The 27,324-nt window shown below is 41.5% G+C and overlaps 1 protein-coding gene across 5 annotated transcripts in view; it reads right to left on the bottom strand.

The window, feature by feature from the left end:
• LOC117514130 (histone deacetylase 4-like) overlaps positions 1-27,324 on the bottom strand; it is a 289,818-nt gene that overhangs the window by 31,679 nt on the left and 230,815 nt on the right. For 4 of the 5 annotated variants that reach the window (XM_034174436.1, XM_034174429.1, XM_034174460.1 and 1 more), the window contains 3 exons: positions 24,227-24,450; positions 12,446-12,664; positions 6,764-6,959 (listed from right to left, as the gene is read on the bottom strand). In XM_034174436.1, coding sequence (XP_034030327.1) covers positions 6,764-6,959; positions 12,446-12,664; positions 24,227-24,450 — 639 coding nt within the window. The remainder of the gene's footprint in view (positions 1-6,763; positions 6,960-12,445; positions 12,665-24,226; positions 24,451-27,324) is intronic. The other variant, XM_034174444.1, reaches the window with a different exon arrangement.

Raw genomic sequence — 27,324 nt, 5'->3', positions numbered from 1 at the left:
AACAGCAGATGCTACTATTATTGTGAACTAGGGGTGTCGGAAAAAAACACATCCCACAGCTGCTGTGGAAAAAAATACATGCCACCCACGGGATTTGAAACTCCAATTTACAAAAGCTCTGACTGCCAACCACAAACTTTACCACTGCGCTACCATTGCTGTCCTATAAAAGGTGTGTAAAATACCTGAAATCAACAAGGAGATAAACGTATAAAAAAAAAAAAAAATCTGCACACCATAAAAAAAAACACATTGTATTGAATGCCTCTCATCGAGCAAACAATACAAGTATGAACCATCTGTTCCTCTGTAGATGACCCATGGTCACAGACGTACAGTCATGAAATGATATGAATGAAGTAGTGCACTCTTATGTTCACATCTGCTGGTCTGATGTGTCCAGCTGGCCCCGCGTGTGTGCCTGGCCTGACACGCGTGTCCTGTGGATGGCGCGCCACAGGACAGACACCACGTCATGTAGAACAGAGCTCACGTGGGTGACGTGACATTCAGATCACCAGCTGCGTGTTATGATCTGACGGTCCATTTCACCTGGGGCAGCCCGTCGCAACAGCGATATATGTTTTTATGTATGTCCACGTGAGGACAGCAAGCAGACACACGTGCATCACATTGGACAGTTGTAAGTTCATGTCCATCCGAACACGGTACATGTCCCCCAGCCGGGACGTTGAGAACCAGAGATCTCGACAGCTGTGGCTGTCGGCTGACACGCCCCCTGTCAGTTCAGCGCACACACCAACATGTGTATGTAGGTAGTGTAGTACTTAATATACACAATTACATAACAAATAACTAAAAAATAGTGGTCACATAACACAAGAGTGTGTTTGTACTCTGACACATGCACTGATGTGTCATTTGTGTCTCTGGTCAGCAGCTGTGCTCTGACCTGGCTGTCCGGTCCTGCATGTGTTCATGTCTGTACATACACTCAACAAAAATATAAACGCAACACTTTTGGTTTTGCTCCCATTTTGTATGAGATGAACTCAAAGATCTAAAACTTTTTCCACATACACAATATCACCATTTCGCTCAACTATTGTTCACAAACCAGTCTAAATCTGTGATAGTGAGCACTTCTCCTTTGCTGAGATAATCCATCCCACCTCACAGGTGTGCCATATCAAGATGCTGATTAGACACCATGATTAGTGCACAGGTGTGCCTTAGACTGTCCACAATAAAAGGCCACTCTGAAAGGTGCAGTTTTGTTTTATTGGGGGGGGGGATACCAGTCAGTATCTGGTGTGACCACCATTTGCCTCATGCAGTGCAACACATCTCCTTCGCATAGAGTTGATCAGGTTGTCAATTGTGGCCTGTGGAATGTTGGTCCACTCCTCTTCAATGGCTGTGCGAAGTTGCTGGATATTGGCAGGAACTGGTACACGCTGTCGTATACGCCGGTCCAGAGCATCCCAAACATGCTCAATGGGTGACATGTCCGGTGAGTATGCCGGCCATGCAAGAACTGGGACATTTTCAGCTTCCAAGAATTGTGTACAGATCCTTGCAACATGGGGCCGTGCATTATCCTGCTGCAACATGAGGTGATGTTCTTGGATGTATGGCACAACAATGGGCCTCAGGATCTCGTCACGGTATCTCTGTGCATTCAAAATGCCATCAATAAAATGCACCTGTGTTCTTCGTCCATAACAGACGCCTGCCCATACCATAATCCCACCGCCACCATGGGCCACTCGACCCACAACATTGACATCAGAAAACCACTCACCCACACGACGCCACACACGCTGTCTGCCATCTGCCCTGGACAGTGTGAACCGGGATTCATCCGTGAAGAGAACATCTCTCCAACGTGCCAAACGCCAGCGAATGTGAGCATTTGCCCACTCAAGTTGGTTACGACGACGAACTGGAGTCAGGTCGAGACCCCGATGAGGACGACGAGCATGCAGATGAGCTTCCCTGAGATGGTTTCTGACAGTTTGTGCAGAAATTCTTTGGTTATGCAAACCGACTGTTTCAGCAGCTGTCCGAGTGGCTGGTCTCAGACGATCTTGGAGGTGAACATGCTGGATGTGGAGGTCCTGGGCTGATGTGGTTACACGTGGTCTGCGGTTGTGAGGCTGGTTGGATGTACTGCCAAATTCTCTGAAATGCCTTTGGAGACAGCTTATGGTAGAGAAATGAACATTCAATACACGAGCAACAGCTCTGGTTGACATTCCTGCTGTCAGCATGCCAATTGCACACTCCCTCAAATCTTGTGACATCTGTGGCATTGTGCTGTGTGATAAAACTGCACCTTTCAGAGTGGCCTTTTATTGTGGGCAGTCTAAGGCACACCTGTGCACTAATCATGGTGTCTAATCAGAATCTTGATATGGCACACCTGTGAGGTGGGATGGATTATCTCAGCAAAGGAGAAGTGCTCACTATCACAGATTAAGACTGGTTTGTGAACAATATTTGAGCGAAATGGTGATATTGTGTATGTGGAAAAAGTTTTAGATCTTTGAGTTCATCTCATACAAAATGGGAGCAAAACCAAAAGTGTTGCGTTTATATTTTTGTTGAGTGTACATATAGGCATTTTATGCAAGTGTGCTCCCCCTGACATGCCACATGTGTAGGGAGGAACAGGGGTGGGGGGGTGTGTGTGGTGTGAAATACACATATTCCACATGTGCACACATGCACCACATGTGCGTTGCTGTTTTGCAATGCCACACTCTTGGGGGCACTTAGATAGATTTTAACATCCAGCTTGAAAGTGAGCGTCTGCTCACTTTTCGTGCTGACAGCCCGAATGGCCACACATTTTCTAAGTGTCAGGCGAGCAGGGTAGGATGTTCATGTGTGTCACCTGGAATGTGGCCGACACCTGGCATGAGAGTGATCGAATGGACTCTCACAGGACACTCTCTGTCTTTCAGCCACTGGTGTGCGCGAATAGTTATAGCGACATGTGTACGAGGCGTTGGAGGCAACTACAATTTTTCACAAATGCGCTAGTCAGCTTAAATCATGTTATGTGTGAGAGGGCCCTCAGTGTGCTCCAGTGTGCTTCAATATGCTCTTAACTTACACAAAACGTACCCATAACATATGAGATGTATGGCAGCGTATGCCAGCATATTTTAATACGGTTGACATATGCTCGCGAAATTATCTAGGTGTGACGGGCCTTTAAAATAGAAGGGATGTACTCGTCACATCTATTCACTCACTGCATTTTTGAGGGTACATGCTTAGGTGATGGAAAACTGAAAAAAGTAGAACATAAATCAATCTCGGACCACTTTGTCCTGCAATGTGAAAGTAGTCTGAGAAGACGAAAGCTGGAACTTCTCCCTTACTATCAGACATTATAGTCTGTCATCAACATTGTGACACCAGTATCATAACTTTGACTTTTGGACAAATTAAAGGAAGGAGATGAGTGTGGAGGACATTCAGGATCAGGCTGATCAGACGCATCAACACCACAGAGAAGTTGGCAAAGAGAAACAAGAATCACAACTTTGAGTTGAAAGATTTCTTCACATTTCTGTCAGAAATGAGTGGGAGTGAAGCAGGCCAAGCTATTTTAAAAATAACTATGTGTATGCATGCAGCATCCATGCCTGACTGAAAGCATCAGTACAAAGAGATAATGTTGCTCGAAGCTTCGTTGTTCCTTAATGATGGGTGTTTGCTTCGGTCGCCTCAGTATATGCTCAAAGGCCCACATGTTTGAGAAGAAGAAAGAACAGCACAAGAAAGGTCCCGGAGAGATCTAATAATGTAATTAGATGTTCACCGCTGCCAGATGGAGGTCTGCAGAACACTTTTTGCGAATCCACATGCCTTTTTTTCCCCCATTTAAACTTGTGGATGGAAATGCCCAGGCTTTAGGAAGAAAGTGAGGTTTGAGGTGTAAAAATTTCCAAAAGAACATTTCAGTCAAAGCAGAGAGGCTGCTGTCACCTTGATGAATACTGAAGCATTATGATTGGCCTTTAAATTTAGAAGACAAAGTATGAATGTGTTAAGCTGTTGCAGAGCACACCTTAACACAGCTGTTGTAGGGGGCAGCCCATGAGACTGCAGACAATTTCATGTACAGTAATCAGTCCCATCTAAGCTGACTAAACAACACTTAGAATTAAAGCTGCGACAAGTAATTGACTAATCAATGATCGACTGCTATATTAATTGACAACTATTTTGATCATCGATTAATCGCTTTGAGTTTTTTTCTTTTTTTTTAAAATGACCTAAATTCTTCGATTTCAGCATTTAAATGTGATAATTTTCTGGTTTATTTCACTAGCTGCTTTACTCCTATGGCAGTAAACCAAGTACCTAACTTAGAAACCAGCATCAGTATACCATGAGCTACACAAAAACGTATTACAGATTTTAGGGAGTGGCAGCAACGGTGCATCCAGAAAGTATTCACAGCGCTTCACTTTTTCCACATTTTGTTATGTTACAGCCTTATTCCAAAATGGATGAAATAATTTTTTTTCCTCAAAATTCTACACACAATACACCATAATGACAATGTGAAAAAATTTTTTGGGGGGGGATTTTTGCATTCACAGCCTTTTCCATGAAGCTCAAAATTGAGCTCAGGTGCATCCTATTTCCACTGATCATCCTTGAGATGTTTCTACAGCTTAATTGGAGTCCACCTGGGGCATAGTCAGTTGACTGGACATGATTTGGAAAGACACACACCTGTCTACATACAAGGTCCTACAGCTGACAGTGCATGTCAGAGCACAAACCAAGCAAGTCAAAGGAATTGTCTGTAGACCTCCAAGACAGGACTGGCTTGAGGCACAAATCTGGTGAAGAGTACAGAAACATTTCTGCTGCTTTAAAGGTCTCAGTGAGCACAGTAGTCTCCGTCACCTGTAAATACAAGAAGTTCAAATCCACCAGCCTGTCTGGAGTTTGCCAAAAGGCACCTGCAGGACTCTCAGACCACGAGAAACAAAATTCTCAGATGTGATGAGCCAAAGTTTGAACTCTTTGGCAAGAATGCCAGGCGTCATGTTTGGAGGAAATCAGGCACCATCTCTACAATCTAAAAAATGAACCGCTGTCTCAATGAGAAAAAGTGATGTAACAATTTGCATAGATTTTTTTAAAGTTATTTCAACTTAACTAAAGTTATTTCAACTTATCTAGCGAAATCTTGTGGCATTAATTCAGTTGAAAGTTGAAATAACTGAGTTGAAATAATATGCAATGTTATGTTACAAATGTAAATTTTTCTCGTTGAGACAGCAGTTCCTTTTTTAGAGTGTACAGTGAAGCATGGTGGTGGCAGCATCACGGTATGGGGATGTTTTTCAGTGGCAGGAACTGAGAGGCTAGTCAGGATTGAGGGAAAGATGAATGCAGCAATGTACAGAGACATCCTGGATGAAAACCTGCTCCAGAGCGCTCTTGAACTCAGACTGGGGTGACAGGTCATCTTTCAGCAGGACAATGACCCTAAGCACACAGCCAAGATATCAAAGGAGTGGTTTCAGGACAACTCTGTGAATGTCCTTGAGTGGCCCAGCCAGAGCCAAGATCTCAATCCAATTGAACATCTCTGGAGAGATCTGAAAATGGCTGTGCACTGACACACCACATCCAATCTGATGGAGCTTGATAGGTGCTGCAAAGAGAAATGGGCAAAACCGCCCAAAGATAGGTGCACCAAGCATGTGGCATCATATTCAATAAGACTTGAAGCTGTAACTGCTGCCAAAGGTGCATCAACAAATTACTGAGCAAAGGGTGTGAATACATGTGAGTACATGTGATTTCTTGGTTTTCTTTTATTTTTAATACATTTGCAAAAAAAAAACATTTTTTCTTGTTGTCATTATGGGGTATGGTGAGTAGAATTCTGAGGTTAAAAAATGAATTTACTCCATTTTGGAATAAGGCTGTAACATAACAAAATGTGAAAAAAGTGAAGTACCATGAAATACTTTCTGGGTGCACTCTATAGCTAGGTAGGGTTTAATGGAGGATTAAACAGATGTGAAAATAGAAAAAACACTCCAACCATATTGAAACATATACCAGATTATTTAATTGATAATAAGAATTTCATAAAGGTATGCAGTTGAGCTAATAGGATTAAAAAAAAACCTGAATAGCTTTGACTGTTTTAATCCTTATTCTCCAAAGTAACAAGAAAATAAGGTCAACAGCCATTGGAAGTACAGTTGATGTTAGATACCATTTAACGTGATATTGAAGCATAACACATTTCAAGCTATTCTTTTTAAAAATCATATCAGCATGACCAATAATTTACATCACTTTTTTACTAAAATTGGGACACCAACAAAACTTGCCTTTGTTACATACCATTTTTGTTGTTTTTTAAAAAAATTCAGAAACAGTCTTAGATAATCTTTTGTGCCTCTGTTTTGTAATCTTCACGATTCAGTCATTCATTCATTTATGTTCTGCCACTTATCCGCAACTCATCCCACATCCTATCCTTGGCCAAGTCTTGTGGAGGATAGATGATATCTGACAAATATTGTGACATACGGTACTTTTCAATATGATTGGAGCATTTTAAAATTTGGACCCCTGTGTAATCTTTCATTCACTCCTACCTGGCTACAGCTACCACTCTGGAATGGCTAACATACATTTTTCAGTAGGCCATGGTACACTGAGGCTGGATTGTAAGTTTTGTTTAATCACATTGTTGAGTTTGTAGAGAAAACATACTACTCATGGACTAACATATGGTGTTGCTGACCTGTGGTGAAGCGCATCTTTACAGGTGGATCGGGTGCTGGGACACTAATTGGGAAGGAGGAAGCTGAGGCAGGAGACGACTGAGCCCTGGACAGGGGGCGGTGGCCAGGGAAGGAAACTGTCAAGCCAGCTGCCTCCATGGAAGCCTGGTAGTTCCTCAACTGATGAATGCGTTGCTGCTCCAACAACAAGGCCTGCTGCTCCCATAAACACACAATAACAAGAAAATATGAATAAAATAAAATAATCTGAAAAACACTTAGGCTTTACCACACAGTTGTTATGCTGAAACCAACATTGGTAATCTCACTGCTGAATATTACTGAATCATCATCTTTCAGTTGCCCCATTAGGTGTCACCACAACACATCTGTCTCCACTTCACACAGTCCTCTGCACCTATACCAAATCAGAAAACGTTGGGAAGACATGGAAAATGCAAAAATAAAGAAATAAATAAAACCCCACTGTGATTCTTACATTTACTTGTTGACTTCTATTTTGTTGTAGACCGCACGAACGCAATATATTTCATGTTTTGTTTAATTCATTTCATACACTCATCTCTGCATTTAAGGTCTGCACCAAATTCCAAAAAAAGTTGGGACATTATGTATTCATCACTTTGCAATGTTGCCATTTTTTCTCACAACAATTAAGACATTTTGGCATCGAGGAGACAAGCAATGAAGGATTTCAGATGTTTCTTCCCATTCTTCCTGAAAACGCATCTCTGGGCCCCTTCACACGTAGTACAAATGTGGTTGAACTGCGCATGAAGCAGGAATCGTATGCAATACGTGTAAAATCGTAGCTTTCTCCAATGCCTCGTACACCTGTTGCTACAACTATTTGCGCATAGCAGCGGCTGAAAGACAGAGTGTGCACTGTGAGAGCCCATCGAACCCTCTCGCAGTAGGTGTCACCCAAATTCCAGGTGACACACACGAACATCTACACTATTTGCTTGGCACTTAGAAAACGTGGCCATTCGCGCTATTAGCACGAAAACAGTCAGCAGACGATCACTTTTGAGCTGGCGGTGAAATTTGTCTAAGTGCTCCCACGACTGTGAAGTTGCCAAGTACTCATGTGGTGTGCCAGAGTGTTGGCTCCCCCCACAACACGTGTGCGTGTGTTTCGCGTGCTCTAACCCCCCCCAAACACGGGCGAGCATGTGGTTCGCTCCCCCTGCAGGCGAGGCGCCTCTCATCTGATCACAGAGTGACACCCTGGTCTGTGTGCTGAACGGACGGGGCGTCGGGGCGTGGCTGGCTGCCAACAGCTGTCGAGACATCTCTGGTCCTGGACGTCACAGCTGCAGAACACGTACTGTATGTGTGCTTGATGTCCTCAATTGGAAACACATAAAAACATATATCACTTTTGCGACGGGCTGGAGAAATGGACCGTCAGTTCATGTGGACACGCAGCAGGTGACAAGCCAACAGTGCAACAACTACGCCACCTGCAGTCAGGGATCAGCAGAAATACGCCATAACAAATGCCGTTTGGTCAGTTATCATGGTGCTTTTTCTCTTTTTTAAAAAAATATGTTTTTCTGCTTGTTCATTTTAGCCATTTCACACTCATGTTATAAGACAGTGATTGTAGCGCAGTGGTAAAGTTTCAGTCTGGTAATCAGAGCTTTTGTAAATTGCAGGTTCGAATCCTGTGAGTGGCATTTATTTTTTAATTAACCAGGGTTATTTAACCGCGGGGTTCTCCCATTCATGTTTTCCATGAATTACCTGATGCGCTCGTCTGATGAAGACATCAGCTGGGCTCTCGTCTCATGAAGAGCCGGCTCTCATGTCATTAACACATCAGCTGATATGTTTTTCTTTTTTTCAGTTCAATTTATTTTCATTTATATAGTGCCAAATCACAACAAAGTTGCCACAAGGCGCTTCACACAGGTCTAACCTTACCAATCCCCAGAGTAAGCACACAGGCGAAAGTGGTAAGGAAAAACTCCCTCTGAGGAAGAAACCTCAAGCAGACCAGACTCAAAGGGTGACCAGCTGCTTGGGCCATGCTACCAACACACTTGACAAAACAATTTGCAAAATGAATACACAGGAAATTATGCCATGCACAAGACAGGAGGGTTTCAGGAACAGATACCACACCCATCACTGAATGGAGCTGCACCTCAAACAGAAAATAAAACAAAACAAAAAAAACCCAAACAAAACAAAATCAGGCATCAGAAAGACAAATAGAGTACAATTTGTCAGCATTAAGCAACAAGAAAAACAAAAGAAATACTAAGGTGATCGCTGGCGTGGATCGCTAGAGTGTTGCAAATGTGATATGTGTTTTAATTATTACAATGTGGGGAAATCCTGCAGTTACACACGCTTGCGGTGGCATCCAGCATTGCGGTGCACTGACGCGGCAGTCAGCTGACAGGTGATATGTGTTTTGACTTATTTCCATGTGAGGACAGCATGCTGATGTCCACGCCTCATGGTGATGGTTATGTGAGGTCATATTCTACAAGCCACTACAGGTGTTCTCCAGCTGTGACTTGCAAGCACAGATATCTGAACAGCTGCAGGTAGCAGGGACACAGCCACCTTTGACTGCGGACCTCATCAGCTCACAAAAAAAGGCTCACTCTCTGTTCCTTTATTCTGTGATTTTTATTTTATGGATGTAGTTATTGTTGTATGCATTATTATTTTTGTCCTGCATCTGTCTGATGTCTGTGTTTTAATTTAACAGCTTGTGTGCACGGTCAGGTCCAGCTGACATCAGTCGGGGAACAGCTGACATGCACCGTATATCCACAACAAAGCATATGAGCAAAGTGATCACACATGAATGAGTTCACACCTTTACCCTTATTTGTTTTATTTAATTTCTACTCTTTTTGTCTGTCATGTAAACTACAATTTACGTGGTGGAAATGACATCAGTCTGTCCAGCCAGCTCATTAATTTTACACTGTGCCACGCACTCAGACAGTGGCCGGTCCTCATGTGATCAGCTGAGTTGCAGTACACAGCGGTCAGCTGGAACAGCTGAAATTGCTGGTATCTCGGAGTTCGGCACAGTCACACCCTTGTGTGGGACATCTGCACTCCACTATCGTGCCAGGAGTGCGAATAACCTCACCTTTTCTAAGTGCCAGGTGTTGCAGAGGGCGTCCAATTTGCACACACGGAGCACTCGCTGACTTTCAATCGCTGGTGTGCGTGAATGGTTGTGGTGACAGCTGTACGAGACGGCTCAGATATTTCAATTCCTCCTTCGTGCGCCATTCGGCTTCAATCGTGTTATGTGTGAAGGGGTCCTTAAGGTGTGCACCAGCACAGGGTCACCGTTTTATTTTTCATTTCAAAATTCTACAAATGTTGTCTATTAGCTAAAACCTCTTCTTCAGCAGCCATGGTTTTGTAATGTGTGTAGAATATGGTTTTTGTGTTGTCTTGTTGAAAAATGCATGGATTTCCCTCGAAAGAATGTCTTGATATGTTGCTCTCATCTCACTGTGCTTTTCTGCATTAATGCTGCCATCACAGAAAAGTAAATGACCTTATCCCAGGGTCCTGACACAACCTCATACCATGACAGACACTGGCTTTTGACCTTGTTGCTGATAACAGTCTGGATGGTCCTTTTCATTTTTGGTCTGGAGCACAGAGAATCCATTTCCTCCAAAACGTTCTGCAACACTTCATCTGACCACAATGTGTTTCCACTGTGTGATGGTCTAACACAGATGTCTCTAAGCCCAGACAAGTCAAGTTACCATAAAGCTTTACACAGAGTAAAGTTTTAACTGGCATTTGCGAAGCAAATCCGTATTGTAGTACTTGACAAAAGTTTCCCAAAGTCATCCCAGGCCCATGTGGTTATATCAGCTATTGATGAATGACAGTCTGTGATGCAGTGTTCATCTTAGGCTTGTGTCCTTTCCCTTTATACACTGAAATTCCTCCAGATTCTTTGAATCTTTTATGACATTATGTGCTGTTGAGGGAGAAATACACAAATCTAATCTTTCTTTTGAGAAACATTGTTTTAAACATATGAAAAATTTTCTCACATATTTGGTAACGAACTGGAGATCCTCTGCCCATCTTTGCTCCTCAAAGATTCAGCCTTTCATCAATACTGCTTTTGGACCAAATCATGATTACAAACATTTGTTGACATCTTTTGAAATAATAGCATTATTATTATTATTATTATTATTATTATTAATTTTGTTATTGTTGTTATACCTCACTATAAGCCCTAAATTAGGTTTGTCCATTGTACATGTAATGTGGAGTTGTATCAGGTAGGGCATTCGGCCTAAAACTGGAGTCAAATCAACACGTAGATCTACCTTTGATCTGCTGTGGTGACCATGAGTGAAACAAGGGCAAAGCCGAAGGGGTTTACTACTCGTCCTAAATTACCCCTGTCCAACCTGATGTATATTAACAAATGAAATGAAGTTGATCAAAACATTTAATGTCTTGGGTTCACACTGTTTGCAGTGAAATAGAAGTCAAAGTAAATTTAAGCATCATTGCATTTTTTTTTCTTTGCATTTGTCATATTGTCCCAACTTTTTCTAACTTGTTGTGGAAACACAAGTTATGAGGGAACAGTACTGTAATAGCCACTGAAAACCCACAGTATAGTGTCACAACAACTCCTAGAATCGGCGGGGACAAACACTGAGACAGATCGAACACTGACAAAGTAAAATAACACTTTAACAGAGGCGCCACTATTGCTGCTCCTTAAAATCACCCACCCCACATGTTTTAATAACAACAATAATAATAACAATAACAATAATAATAATAATAATAATAATAATAATACATACATACATACATACACAACTAGACCTTATTCATTCCTTTAGGTTAATTGTGTGCATGTTTCCATACGTTTATCTGCAGCAACTTCAGCTGACTGTTCAAGTTTGGTGTTTCCCTTGATTGGCTGAGTCGACCTAACAGAGGTAATTAGCAGTGGGAGGAGCTGGGAGAGTTGGAAAACATATAGGGAAGGTAATCTTTGGGAGCAGGGTTGGTGACTGCTTTAAGAGATACCAGCAATTCTTAAATGTATGACTTTTAGCACAGTTTTTGCTGTGCCTTGACAGAACAAAAAAGGAAGCAAACCCTCATATTTGTAACCAAGTGTAAAAAGTCACTTATTTGTAAACTGCTGTAAATGATTTTCTTTTAATCAACCAAATGATTGAACTAACTGTGCTTTAATCACTGCAAATGGAATAGTTTGAGTTTAGAATTGGTATTTGGACAAAATGTGGTATCTGAACTCTTTATGACATTTAAATATACAAAGGAAACAATTTATCATCAAAACAGATGCAATCAATATGCAAATTTATCATTCGGTTCAGCCCCATTTGACATTTTATGTTGCAAGTACAACTTGTGACCAAAAGGTGGCAGCGAAAACAAACAGTATGGCTCTGTTGTTCCTTCAGCATTTCATCACTAAAATGTCATGAGACGGAAAGCAACAATTTTACGAGTGAAATTACATTTCTTTGTCTGGCTGACTGAAGTTTCACTTCTGCTAGATGCCCACAGGTACATCTACTATATATTAGTGCCAAGAAAAGTTGGTCTCAAGTCTCCAAACCTTCATGCTGATTTATTTTGCAGCTGTAAGTGGGTTGGACTGTTCTTCTATCTGCTACCTGTCGGAAGAGAAGTTCCTGTTCCGCCTGCCTCTCTCGGTCCCTGTGCTGCTGTATCACCTCCTCCTGAACATCCTGTGGGTCTGGGGGTTCCTGCTTGATGGTGACCCCTGGAGGCAGTGCAGCGCCATCCTGGTGCTCCCTCAGCTCCTCCTCAGTCTCCTCAGGGTGGCTCTGGTGCTGGCGGGCCACAGACGGTTCACTGGGTTTGGGCATCATCTGCAGCACAACCGGGAATGGGGGTGGGGATTTATGACATGAAATTCAGTCCAAAGTCAAACAGCAGGACTAATTCCCTCAGACATGTGAGTCTGCATTCAGACAGGCGGACACAAAGGCACACTCTCTTCTGAATCCAATTCCTGGCGAATCACTCATTCTTTTAACGAGCTTAAATTGGATTGCTCAGTTCGGTGTGGAGCTTGTTTCAAACCCATCCGTTTTAATTGATTGTGAGTGGCCGCTCTGTCGACTGTACTCCGGGGCAAAAACACGTCTCATGGAACACAGACATTCCACACTTCCTGTTGTGCTCTGTTCACCAACTCCTCCTGAGCTGTGTACTGGTTCACTTATCTATTCATTCGCCGTCACTCACATGGGCTATTCAAAGTGCACACCAGAGCCGCGGCATACTCGCCTACATTGTGTGTTTATGCGATTAAGATGAATGCTCCTGATAGGGAAAGAATCAATCAAAGAAAAAGGCAGAAATGTCTTTGGTGGAAGTCTCTAGAGTGAGGTGATGCTAGGTGTGTGTGTATGTGTGTGTGTGTGTGTGTGTATGTGTGTGTACTGTAAAAAATGGGTGTCTAAAAACAAGATAGAAACACTAATCTGAGGGAAATTATATTGCTGCATGGACAGATAATTTCACTTGACAAGATGTCTTCAATTAAGATGGTTAAATCTAGAAATAAGCATGTTGAACATTTAAAATAAGAAATTAACTCTTAAAACAAGATAAATTATCTAACACTTCTAAATCTCTCTCTCTCTCTCTCTCTCTCTCTCTATCTATCTATATATATCTATCTATATATATAGTGAGACAGAGAGAGATAGATAGATAAATCTTGGTAAGAACCGAATAATTTGCAGTGTGTGTGTGTTTGTCAGCAGTGTAAGCCTCTGGTTGTCCTGGCACTGGGCCAGGGGACAGCATTGACGTCAAACCATTTGCCGGTTTTCATTCACTCCCTCCTCCTCTCACCTCGTGTTCTTGCAGCCTCCAAACAAACTGCTTGTTCCTCATCTTTCACCTCCTCTCTCAACCCCAACCTGTGTTGTTTTCCCAGAAACCTTCTCTAGTATCTGCTCTGAATAGTTCTCATTTTAACCTGATTCTGTCTGTACTGGTTTTCTGTTGACAGGTAGGACAAGATGGTGAAAACGCAATACCAACAAAAGTTTTTATTAAACAGGTGTTTTGTGGGTAGATGACACTATAGGTGTGGTCAGTAACAGGGAGATGAAGAAGAAGAAGAAGAAGGGCTTTTATTGTCATTGTACATACATGCAACAAAATCTGTCTTCTGCATTTAAACCATCCTAATTAGAATTAGACACAATCCAACCTTTACAGTGCATCCGGAATGTATTCACATCACTTCACTTTTTCCACATTTTGTTATTTTACAGCTTCATTCCCAAATGTGGTAAATTCATTTTTTCCCCAAAATTCTACTCACAATACTCCATAATGATAATATGAAAAAAATGTTTTTTAAATGTACCATGTATAGATTTTGTTTATTTTTATTTATTTCCAGAGATCTAGGATCCAGTGGCCATGTACAGTTTTTATTTGTGTCCAGAGATCTAGGATCCAGTGACCATGTACAGTTTTTATTTATTTTTTTAATTTGTCTAGAGATCTGGGATCCAGTGACCATGTACAGTTTTTAAATTTATTTTTTTTATTAATGTCTACAGATCTAGGATCCAATGACCATGTACGTTTTTTTTTTTTTTTTTTTATTAATGTCTAGAGATCTAGGATCCAGTGGCCATGTACAGTTTTTATTTGTGTCCAGAGATCTAGGATCCAGTGACCATGTGCAGTTTTTATTTATTTATTTTATTTATGTCTAGAGATCTAGGGTCCAGTGACCATGTAGTTTTTATTTAGTTTTTATTTAGTTTTATGTTTCTTTCTCTTTTTGCTCCGTATGCATCACTCTGCATTTAATCATTAGTGATCGATCTCTGCCCCCCTTCTCGGCATGTCTTTTTCCTGGTTCTTTCCCTCAGCCCCAACCAGTCTCAGCAGAAGACTGCCCCTCCCTGAGCCTGGTTCTGCTGGAGGTTTCTTCCTGTTAAAAGGGAGTTTTTCCTTCCCACTGTGGCCAAGTGCTTGCTCATAGGGGGTCGTTTTGACCGTTGGGGTTTTTCATAATTGTTGTATGGCCTTGCCTTACAATATGGAGCGCCTTGGGGCAACTGTTTGTTGTGATTTGGCGCTATATAAGAAAGGGGTTGATTGATTGATTGATTCATGTCTAGAGATCTAGGATCCAGTGCCAGGTACAGTTTTTATTTTTTATTTATTTATGTCTAGCGATATAGGGTCCAGTGACCATGTACAGTTATTTATTTATTTTTTTATTTATGTCTAGAGATCTAGGATCCAGTGATCGTGTGTAGTTTTTATTTATTTTTTATTTATGTCTAGAGATCTAGGATCCAGTGCCAGGTACAGTTTTTATTTTTTTTATTTATGTCTAGAGATCTAGGGTCCAGTGACCATGTACAGTTTTTATTTATTTTTTATTTATGTCTAGAGATCTAGGATCCAGTGATCGTGTGTAGTTTTTATTTATTTTTTATTTATGTCTAGAGATCTAGGATCCAGTGATCGTGTGTAGTTTTTATTTATTTTTTATGTATGTCTAGAGATCTAAGATCCAGTGACCATGTACAGTTTTTATTTATTTTTTATTTATGTCTAGAGATCTAGGATCAAGTGACCATGTACAGTTTTTATTTATTTATGTCTAGAGATCTAGGATCCAGTGACCATGTACAGTTTGTATTTATTTTTTATTTATATCTAGAGATCTAGGATCCAGTGATCATGTGTAGTTTTTATTAATTTTTTTATTTATGTCTAGAGATCTAAGATCCAGTGACCATGTGCAGTTTTTATTTATTTTTTAATTTATGTCTAGAGATCTAGAATCCAGTGACCATGTGCAGTTTTTATTAATTGTTTTTATTTATGTCTAGAGATCTAGGGTCCAATGACCATGTACAGTTTTTATTTTTATTTTTTATTAAAGTCTAGAGATCTAGGATCCAGTGACCATGTGCAATTTTTATTTATTTTTTGATTTGTGTCCAGAGATCAAGGATCCAGTGACCATGTACAGTTTTCATTCATGTTTTATTTATGTCTAGAGATCTACAGTCCAATGACCATGTACAGTTTTTATTTTTATTTTTTATTAAAGTCTAGAGATCTAGGATCCAGTGACCATGTGCAATTTTTTTTTATTTTTTATTTATGTCTATAGATCTAGGGTCCAATGACCGTGTACAGTTTTTATTTATTTTTTATTAAAGTCTAGAGATCTAGGGTCCAATGACCATGTACAGTTTTTATTTATTTTTTATTAAAGTCTAGAGATCTAGAATCCAGTGACCATGTGCAGTTTTTATTAATTGTTTTTATTTATGTCTAGAGATCTAGGGTCCAATGACCATGTACAGTTTTTATTTTTTATTAAAGTCTAGAGATCTAGGATCCAGTGACCATGTGCAATTTTTATTTATTTTTTGATTTGTGTCCAGAGATCAAGGATCCAGTGACCATGTACAGTTTTCATTCATGTTTTATTTATGTCTAGAGATCTACAGTCCAATGACCATGTACAGTTTTTATTTTTATTTTTTATTAAAGTCTAGAGATCTAGGATCCAGTGACCATGTGCAATTTTTTTTTATTTTTTATTTATGTCTATAGATCTAGGGTCCAATGACCGTGTACAGTTTTTATTTATTTTTTATTAAAGTCTAGAGATCTAGGGTCCAATGACCATGTACAGTTTTTATTTATGTCTAGAGATCTAGGGTCCAATGACCATGTACAATTTTTATTTATTTTTTTATTAAAGTCTAGAGATCTAGGATCCAGTGACCATGTGCAATTTTTATTTATTTTTTGATTTGTGTCCAGAGATCAAGGATCCAGTGACCATGTACAAGTTTTATTTTTGTCCACAAAACATTTGGGGCAATTGGAAGTCAGGGAAGAGTTGATTAAGTTTCAGGATGTGATCCAGATTTGTCTCAGAGGTTTTCCTTATGATTCAACTTGAAACAAGTATGTTTTTTTGTTTTTTTTTACCATGACCCCCCCCCCCCCCCCCCCACCGTTTGTTTGCAAGGTGGCTGCTGAAGAGCCTTAAAACATATGGAGGTAGTAGTGAGAAAAGAGAGCGGAGGCAGCGGAGGAGGAGAGGAAATCCCTTGTTTCATCCACCCACCTCTCCCTCAACGAGCACTCTGCTAGAAAAGGTAAAATCATCTACAGCGAAGGATGCCTGCTTCCTCCGCGACCATAAAAGGCAGAGGCTTCCGCTCTGTTGCCATGGTAGCCCAGTTACCTTGCAGTCTGTGGTAACGGTCTCACCCAGTCACGGAGAGGATGCAACATTTTAAGATGAATGCATGTTCGTAATGCACACGAACACACACACACACACACACACACACACACACACACACACACACACACACACACACACACACACACACACACAGACACACAACACACAGAAGGCATGGTGCAGGCTTCCCCTTACACAAACAGCAGATTTTCACTCCCATTGTTCCTCATATTCAAAATTAATTATCAGTGTATTTGAATGTGATGTCAGATCTCAAGCTCGCTCCGTCAGCTATGGAAACTTTGCTTCACCCCCCAAGATCATTCACTGGTTCCTTTCACAGTTTGTTGCCATCAAATAAAGATCTTAAAAAAGTCCCCCCAAAACACACTCACACACACAAATATTTCAAATAAAACAAACTAGAGTGCGCTGGTTCCCACAATACTAGTTTCTTGCATGAACTTTCTATCAGTGGTTGCAAATCTTCTGTCATTAACTACCCGAATTAACAAACAGATCAGCCTCTGTACATGTAACTGACAAATATGATTTCTGAAAAAACACCCAATCTGTCCATGAAGGCATGCTCATATTCACTGTTCCCTCCACCGTCACACACTATCCCCCCCACCCCAAACACTTATTTGTGGGCAGTACAGTGTAATCAAAACTATAATGTAGAACACATTACACAGACAGCACCAATCAGAAGTAACTACGTAAGCTCAAACAGGAGCTTGTATTTTTTTTTTGCTTGTGTGCCAGACCACTTGAAAAAATTATGAAACTTTTTTTTTGTAGCTGCATGGAAATATGAGGATCCAGACTGATTAAAGATCACATTTACATGGAACATATGACACACATTTTCATCTTATTTTCTATTTGATGAAAGAAAGTAGTCAATTATAGGATTCAAAGCTTATTTTAAAATACTCCTACTACTGCTACTACTATTAATAATAACAACAACTACAAAACTGCCTGCCTTGTGGGCGTACTGCTCGCTTCATCACAACATAAAGACAGTTGTCAATAATCGATGACTAATAAAATTATGGGCAGCATGGTGACTTAGTGGTTAGCACTGTTGTCTCACAGCAAGAAGGTCATGGGATCGATTCCCACCTGTGGCCTTTCTGTGTGGAATTTGCATGTTCTCCCCGTGTCTGTGTGGGTTCCCTCCAGGTGCTCCAGCTTCCTCCAATATCCAAAGACATGCAGGTTAGGTGAAGTGAAAACTTTAAATTGTCCGTAGGTGTGTGGGTGTTTGTTTGTCTATATGTGGCACTGTGACAGACTGGCATCCTGTCCAGGGTGTCTGCCTCATGCCCTATGACTGTTGGGATAGACTCTAGCCCGCCATGACCCTAAATTGGTGAAAGCGGTTGAAGATGAGAGAGTAAGTGTCATTCATTCATTCATTCATGTAACAACCATGCACTTCTGGTGGTCATCCAGAATTCATACAACCATAGTTACATACGTAACTATCATTCTGTTTCATTTCTCCTGACCACCAGAGGGCGGTGCTTAGCACCTGGATGACCTCATACCAACAAGGTCACGAGAACTTACAGAATCTACAGAACCTAAGTTGCAGTTCGAAGAGGCCAATAATATGGCCATCGTCAAAGGGTGAGGAGCAGCCACATTAACTCTGTACAAGCGGGCGAAAGTACAGGAGGAAGCCCATGTTGCTACAGCACAGGTGTTGCTCAGTAAAACACCAATGATTTATAAAGGAAAATCATGAAAATTATCAGGCATGCCCAAACGTTTGCATACAACTGTATAAGCCCCCTAGTACCAATGGAAGATCCCAGGATGGCACACGTGCAACCCTCGGAGGCTGCAGCTGGAGAGCACCTCTTAAAAAATGGCATATCAAAGAGTGCAACCCTATTAACCAACCATCCACCATAATGTGCCAAGCAGAGACAGCAGCAACATAGACTTTAATAGCAGAGACAGAAAGACCACTGTCAAACAATGTTTGAAGATAGCTAAGCAGCACTGGCACAGAGCAACGCTCTGGGTCTACACCCTGTTTACATCACCAACGGTTAAAAGGCTTTCATCTATTGTCATACTAGTTGAGGATGCACGGGCATTCGGAACAGTCTGTACAACTTCTTGATCACATGAATTCAGCATGGTGTCTGGCCCTTCAGAGGCCACACATACAGCTGAAGATGTTCTGCGTGAGGTGCCAAATGCACCCCTCCAACTGTGACAATAAGTCCCTTCTCTGAGGGAGAGGCCCTCAGAGGAGGCTAATGCATATCCTGTGTATTGTCAGCATGCTCAACAGTAAAGGAGGTAACACATACAGGAGACGGGCCTGCCACGGGTGAGCCAGAGCCTCTTGACCCAAGGGGCTGTTCGGTTCTGAGAGAGAGAACCACAGGTGACAGTGTGTTGTGGCGTTCAAGGCAAACAGATCAACCTCTGCCTTGCTGTATCTTTCCCAGATCATCTGAACCACATCTAGGTTCAGTCGCTACTCGCCCATGGACTACAAATGTGCATGAACACAGTGCGAGCAGCTGGAACATGTTGCACCACATCGCGCCGCTGCTGTAGAAAAAAAAACACACCATAAAAACACAGCAATTTATTTAATCCCTCTTATCGAGCAGAAACTATAAGTGTGAACCTTTTTTCCTTTGTGGATGACCCATGGTCACAGATGTACAGTCATGAAGTGACGTCAATGAAGCAGTGCACTCTTATGTCCACATCTGCTGGCCCGGTGTGTCCAGTGAGCGGCGTGCATGTCCAGCAAGCAGTGCGCCGAAGGAGAGACACCGCATCATGTGGACCGTAACTCACGTGGGTGACGTGACATTCAGATCACCAGCTGAGTGTTCACATGATTAGACAGTCCTTCTCATATGGCCTCTCCAGCCCATGGCAAAGGCAATATATGTTTTTATGTATTTCCACAGGAGGACAGCAAGCACACACAAGTGCCTCACGGCGTAGAGTTGTAAGGTCATGTCCATAACACGGTACATGTTCTCCAGCTGTGACTTGCAATGTCCAGTGAGCTCAACAGCTGCGTCTGTGTGCGGCCACACCCACCCTTTCATTCAGCACCTAGAACAAAGTGTCACTTTCTGTTTCTGTGTTCTGTGATTAATTATTTTAGCTATTTGTTATATAATTGTGTAAGTAGTTATTGTAGTATTTATTTATATAGTTGTCCTGGCTCTGTTATCTGTGTTTTTAAAGTAACATGTTGTGTGCACTGAGCCATCATTGCCAGCTGTCAGTGAGTGGCTGGCTGGAGATCAGCTGAGAGGCGACTTGCTGTGCTGTGTGCAGTCAGACGTGGCTGGCCGGTCCCCATCTGATCTTGTCTGTACGTAAATATCAGCATGTCATGCAAGTGTGCTCCCCCGCATGCCACATGTATTGAGGGGGGAACCAACACACTGGTATGCCACATGTGTTGGGGGGGGTTCGGCACAGCCACACCCATGTGTGTTGCTTGATGACGCCACATTTGTGGGGCACTTAGACAATTTTCACAAACAGCTCGAATGTGGTCAGCTGCTCTCTACTGTCGTACCGGGAGTGCAAATAGCCCCGCCTTTCTAAGTGTCCAGCAAGCAGTGTTGAATGTTCGTGTGTGACAGCTGGAATTTGGCCGACACCTGCCGAGAGGGGGATCAAATGGGCACACAGGGCACTCAGTCTTTCAGCTGCTGCTGTGCGCAAATGGTTGTAGCGACAGTTGTACGAGGCGTTTGAGTCAGCTCCAATTGTTCACGAGTGGCATTTCACTCCTGCTTCGTGTGCCATTCTGCCTCAATCGTGTTATGTGTGAAGGGGCAAAAACTGAGGTTGAAAGCACAGAAAGTGAGTCACAGGTGAGGGGAACATTCAGGAAGGGGCGTGGGAGAAAGAGACAAAGTTGAATGGAAGAGAGTGCAGTGAGACAAAAACAAAGCAGACAGAAGCAAGAGAAATCAGTGACAGAAACTTAAGGGCGAAGAACATAAATTACCAAAAGAAAGGTAAGACCAGCAGCCTAACCAATATTAACATGAACAGAGCCATGAAGTACACTAGGAAATAAAATGAAAGACCTAAATGGAGAACAAAAAGAAAATAAAAGACTAAACTAGAACAGAATTCACCAGGGCTGAAGTATAATAAACAGAAAAGAAATAATCAGAACAAACTAAAATAAGACTCAAGTGACTAAAGTAAGGACAAAGACAGAGGATCAAATTGTGAAGCGGACATAAGACAGGGGACAGAACGTGACAAAGACCCAAACAGGAAAGGACATGGGACCAGACAGGGGCAGACCTGACAGAAAGAACACAGCATCAGCTCTGAGCCTGCACCTCATTTTGTAGATGATACTGTATTCAAATATAGTTCCAACTGTTCCCTGTAGAGGGAGGAAGGAAACATTTGTGGAATCCCCAATGATTTCACAAGGAAACCAACAACAAAAACAAATATGGCTGCTACTGGGGATGAATCTTGTGTGACTGGGAATGTGTGGTTCAAAAACACTATTCACTGTTTCGCAGTTGTGAATCTCGAGCCGTCTGGCAGTGTGTGATTCACACAAGAGGTCGGCTTCAGCAGAGTTCCGGTTTAAGGCACAATGTAAACAAACCTTGTGAAGTATGGACAACAAGACAACATAAGAGCATGGCAGGAGTTCATCACAGGTGCTACACCTCCTCTAGATAACCCTCTCAACTTTGAAAAAATGTGCCATCATCAACTCGCTGAATCTGCGCCATCCGCATCATCACTAGCCATTGTTTACATGGCTTTGAAACACTGGAACTCTGCTGGCACTGCGGTGCATTCTAGGAAGTGCATGGGGATTATGGGAAACATTAAGTACCAAATTATTCATTTGTTACATGTATGTTGAGAAAAAGAAGGAATACATTGCAAGAGATTGCTAACATGTCAAATGTTTGATGAAAAAGGGATTTTTGTTTATATCTTCTTGGGGCAGCACAGTGGTTTAGTGCAGGGGTGGCCAAGATCGGTCCTCGAGAGCCACCTTCCTGACACTCTTCGTTGTCTCCCTGCTCCAACACACCTGAATCCGATGAAAGACTCGTTAGCAGACTTTTAATGAGCCTTTCATTGGATTCAGGTGTGTTGGAGCAGGGAGACAACTAAGAGTGTCAGGAAGGTGGCTCTTGAGGACCGAACTTGGCCACCCCTGGTTTAGTGGTTAGCACTTTTGCTTCACTCACTTCCTGCCTGGTCCTTTCTGTGTGGAGTCTGCATGTTCCCTGTGTGCTGACGTGGGTTCTCTCCGGGTGCTTTGGGTTCCTCCAACTTCCAAAGACATGCAAGTGTGTGTGTAAGTGTAAATTAATTCTTCTGTCTATATGTGGCCCTGTGATTGACTGGCATCCTGTCCAGGGTGTACCTTGCCTCTGACCATATAACTGCTGGGATAGGCTTCAGCCCACCTGTGACCCTTCACTGGAGTAAGTGGGTACAGAAAATGAATGAATGAATGTATGACTATCGCGAAGATCCCGCCGTGAATAAAACAATACCATGGCAAAATAATAGAATGTTCTGGTTTATTATGAACTCTCTCCAGGTTTTCTAAGGTTTTCCAATGTATGGACAAGGTTGCAAACCATGAATGTGAGAACAGGGTTTTATTGAAGTTTACCTGCATGCAAAATAAATCATCATGGTCACTGAAAAAAACAAATACAGTAAAACTGGCATATAATGGATTCAAGTGGACCAGTGAATATTGTCTGTTATAATCAAAATCCATTATATGTTTAAAACAGATAAAATCTGTTATAAGTATAAAACAGACAAAATCTGTTATACGTATAAAACAGACAAAATCCGTTATACGTATAAAACAGACAAAATCCATTATATGGATTTAACAGATCAGTTACAGCCATGAGGTGCCAAACGATCTATGGGGAATCTCCAGCACCAATTAGGTTTACATTTTTCCTTAATTAAAAGCTTGACCTTGAATCAGACCTGCCTCATTTAATGACCGGGTCAAAACTTTGTCTGAAACAAAAAACACCTGTGTCGGACATTATGTGCATTAAAAAGATTACATCTGTTCAAGTGACTCTTTTTTCTAAGTCAGCTGCGGAGTGGTACCTTGAAATCTTAAAGCCTGATTCATGCTTTTCCAGCTCCATAACTCTGTGGCCATGCAATGGCGTTGACATGGGCGTTACCCTTGTAAAGTTCTCATTGTGTCTTTATGCAAGTTACAGCAGGAACAGTGGCTTTTTCTAGATTAATTTCTCCCTCAAAGAGCTCCACTTCTTTATACAATCCAAACAAACTATATGGTATGTCATTTGAGCATCTTTTTCCCACTCCGCATTGTGAAGTTGGTCATATTTGTGGACTTTTCTGCCAAACATATCTGATCCATGATCGAAATGTAATTGGCGGTTGCATTGCAAAAACTATTAAAATATGATGGGAGAGGAAGTAGTGAAAGTGGAAAAGTGACAAATCATACCTTTTGCGGTGTCTGTCATTTAGCAGAGGGCTTAATGACAGTTAAGGACCTTGCCGCAAGTTAAGGACCTTGCCCAAGGGCCCTTGTTGCTCCAGGTGTGTAATGTGCACCTTGTGTAGCAGCACCCTGACATCGGGGTGAATGTGAGGCATTATTGTAAAGCGTTTTGAGCATCTTGTGGAGATGGAAACTACTATAAATGCAGTCCATTTAAATGTATTGTGATCGGATGGGACGTTTTGTCGGATGTGAGTGAAAATCCGTTATACAAAATCTGTTACATACGGAGTTTATTACAAGGAAAACCATACAAAAGCACTGAGACTTGTCTGATGGGTGCGAATATCCGGTTTATACAATGACAGTTAAGGTGACTTTTACTGTGTGTGTAAAAGTCACACACACACACACACACACACACACACACACACACACATATATATATATATATATATATATATATATATATATATATATATATATATATGTATTAAATGAGCCAATTTATTTATTTTACTGGCATTTTCAGTTTCTCTGTGTTAACAGGTATTTTGAAGAGAACAACTGATCAGTGAGCTGATCTGAGAACACACAAATGCACACAGAAAGTTGCCAAGAGTGAAGGAAACGGGCAGAGCTCCGCTCCTCACTCACCTTGTTGAGGTGAAGCTGCTGCTGTTGAAATTGCTGCTTATGTTTCTCCAAAAACTGCTGGTGCTGCTGCTGAACCACCAGCTGCTGCAGAGCCAGAGCCTGGGCATGAGCCTGAGCGGCGCTCCCCTGAGGCAGAGGGGCTGACTGGGTCCTCCCCAGCGGCCGGTGCTGTCGCTGCAGCTTCGCCATGGATGCCGCTGATGGCATGGACAAGCCGCTTACACCTAGGACAGCAGGATGGAATCAGTGAATAAAATGCAAATTACAACAGCTAATGGAGAGGAAAAATTACTCAGAAGACTGGAGGGAAGACTCTCATTTTGCTATCAAGAGCTTTTTGTCAACAAGAACTTCAAGAGCTATCCTGGAGAGAAGCAAAAAAAACAAAGAGCACATTGCAGTCTGATATCTGCTTGATGTTCAGTTCAAGGCACAAAGGTTTTCCCCAACATTTGCTGAGCTGTAATCTGCACTCAGTGTTGTGATGCATCATCTTTGCAGGGAAGCACATCATTTCTAATATGTTGCCATTTGCTAAAAACTTTGAATTTCACAGCAAAGCCTTTTTCAATGATCTTATTCCAACATACGTGCTAGTACACACAGACCATGCATGCACTGTCATCTTTAAATATGGATGCACATTCCTAAATGGTTCAGCAAGCAGAGTACTATTCAGGTGGTAATGCAGCAAGTGGATGTTTTCCTTTTCATGACACATCTATGGGATATGACATAGGCTATACAAAGTTGCTTTTTCAATCACTTTGGGCATTAAGCTGGAGACATTTACAACTATAGCATTCAATGCTTTTCAAATATTAATTGCACAAGGTGGCTGAGATGAGCTAACCCACGCACTCATCTACATTTTATCAGAGAATATTTTCTTTATGATGGAATCCTTCTATAGTAAACCACGGGCTGACAATTTTACATTTGCAGAACAGCCACAATGTATCACCAGAACAGAAATGTAAAGAACAAAGACATGCAGTACATTATGTGGTAACTCACTTCTAAGAAAAAGCCATGAAAGTCAGCACTATGCATGTAGAAAAACATGTCCAAGGACATAGTGTAAATATATCATGTATACACATCAACACATGGATTGATAATTTCAGTGTTATTGGTGTTGGACCTATGATTAATTAACAGATGTATCTGTGAAACAAATAAAACCTGCCATCTGTGCTGCCATACTGGAATTGTTCTACTGTCAAGATTCTGCACTAGCCAGGAAAAATGAGCAGCTTTAGTCCATTTACAGAATATTATCTGAGTGAGGAAAGCAAGAAAACAGTCTGACAAAAAAACAAAGAGCAAAATATTTTTTCAATTTCAGAAAGAAGGAGGGGCAAAACAAACATGAAGGTAGCTGTCTAAGGAGACACATCTGTGAAGACCTGGAGGATGTGGCTCAATGACTGACATCTTATCTTGATTCCGTATATCTGAGGCATTACCGCCAGCCACACCGCCACAATGTGAAGAGATGAGATGCTGTGTCAGACAAAACTGTGGTGGTTTGAACAGTCCCATGAGTATGATTAAAAGATTTTCTGTCATGTTGCAAGCCTTTGTTCCAAATGAACATGTTCAATCGTAGTTGGACAAAGTCAGTACTGGTCACATCCGTGTGGAGAACCATACAACAAAAGAATCATTTGTCTCATAGTTATTTAGGTATCATAATGCTATTTTCAGTCATGTGACTGCTTGGCTCATGTGGCTCTTGGCTACAGAACATTTCTTTCTTGGAGTTGTGGAGGCATTTTCTGTGACTTTTCATTTGTTGATTTCAACTTGTGCATTCTGTTGTGTATGCAAATGCCTCTTGTCTTTTAGGTTTGTTTGTATGTTTTACACAAACTGTTTCTGGCTGCTTCATGCTTAAGACAATAGATCACTGAAAGTCAGACTAGTGTGGACTGTTTACATCATACACAATTGAGAAGCACAATTTCTTCATGACTACTCCCAAAGGTTGAGTCTCCATCGTATCTTGAACAGCTGTGGCGGTGTGGCCCCAGCTTTAGTCTCATTTTCCCAGCAAAGTTGTAGAAAGTGGACAGATTAGTGTAGTGAGGGATTTTCCTACCTATAGCATAACTATTTACAAAGACCAGCATAAAGCGCGATGGCCTCCAAAACAGAAGTTTTCCGGTTCATGACCATTCTCCATATATATTTGGAGTTGTGTCAGAAAGGGAATCTGGTGTAAAAGCTGTGCCAAATCAACAAGCAGAGCTATATCATATCTGCTTCAGAGTAAAGGTGCCTTGACACTTACATGAATTTGATCTCTGCACTGGCACATAATTTAGCCTGCCAATGAGTAAATGCATGGTAAACTGTTGCAAACTGTCCATGAACTGTGCGCAGCTGTGTGCCAGTGCACAAAGAAGATTTCGAAATCAAATTTCTTGCACGCATAAATTTCATTCCACTTGCGTGAACTAGCAACCTATTCGCAAATAGCGCGTATCACTGCGTTTCATTGTGTGCACAGTTAACGCACAGTCTACGCAGAGCTTATGACAAGTTTACTCACTGGCACGCAAGATGTCGCGCCAGTGCGGGGATCAAATTTGTGCAAGTGTCAAGGTGCCTTAACCCTGAGCAAAAAGAGAGAAGCCAAAAGAAATTTTGTGTATTCATTCATTCATTCATTTTCTAAAACCTCTTAGGACTGTTAAGGGTCACGGGGGGCTGGAGCCTATCCCACCGGTTAATGCAGGATACACTCTGGACAGGCCGCTAGTCTATCACAGGCCTATTGTGATTACTTTTTATGATAAAAAGAATAAGAAAATAAAGACAAGAAATTCAGTCGAAATTTCAAAGGTACAATGTAATTCAAAAAAACATTTATATTATTTTTCTTTTAAATAGTAATTTTGTGTTCATTTTGACAGTTCCAGTACATCAATACATAAATCACTGAAATTATGAATTATTCCAAACTTTCTTAAACTGAAGGTTTTAATTGAACTGCAAGTTTGTGGTGTGCACACACACATCCATACGTATGAATGTGCGTCATTGCCTGTTCCCTTCTGAAAATAGCAGCAGGGGCATCGTCAATGAAAGCT

This window comes from Thalassophryne amazonica, chromosome 1 (genome assembly GCF_902500255.1).
Source record: "Thalassophryne amazonica chromosome 1, fThaAma1.1, whole genome shotgun sequence".
Classification (NCBI taxonomy): Eukaryota; Metazoa; Chordata; class Actinopteri; order Batrachoidiformes; family Batrachoididae; genus Thalassophryne; species Thalassophryne amazonica.
The sequence above is the reverse complement of the archived record's forward strand: the minus strand, read 5'-3'. Positions and strand labels throughout refer to the sequence as shown.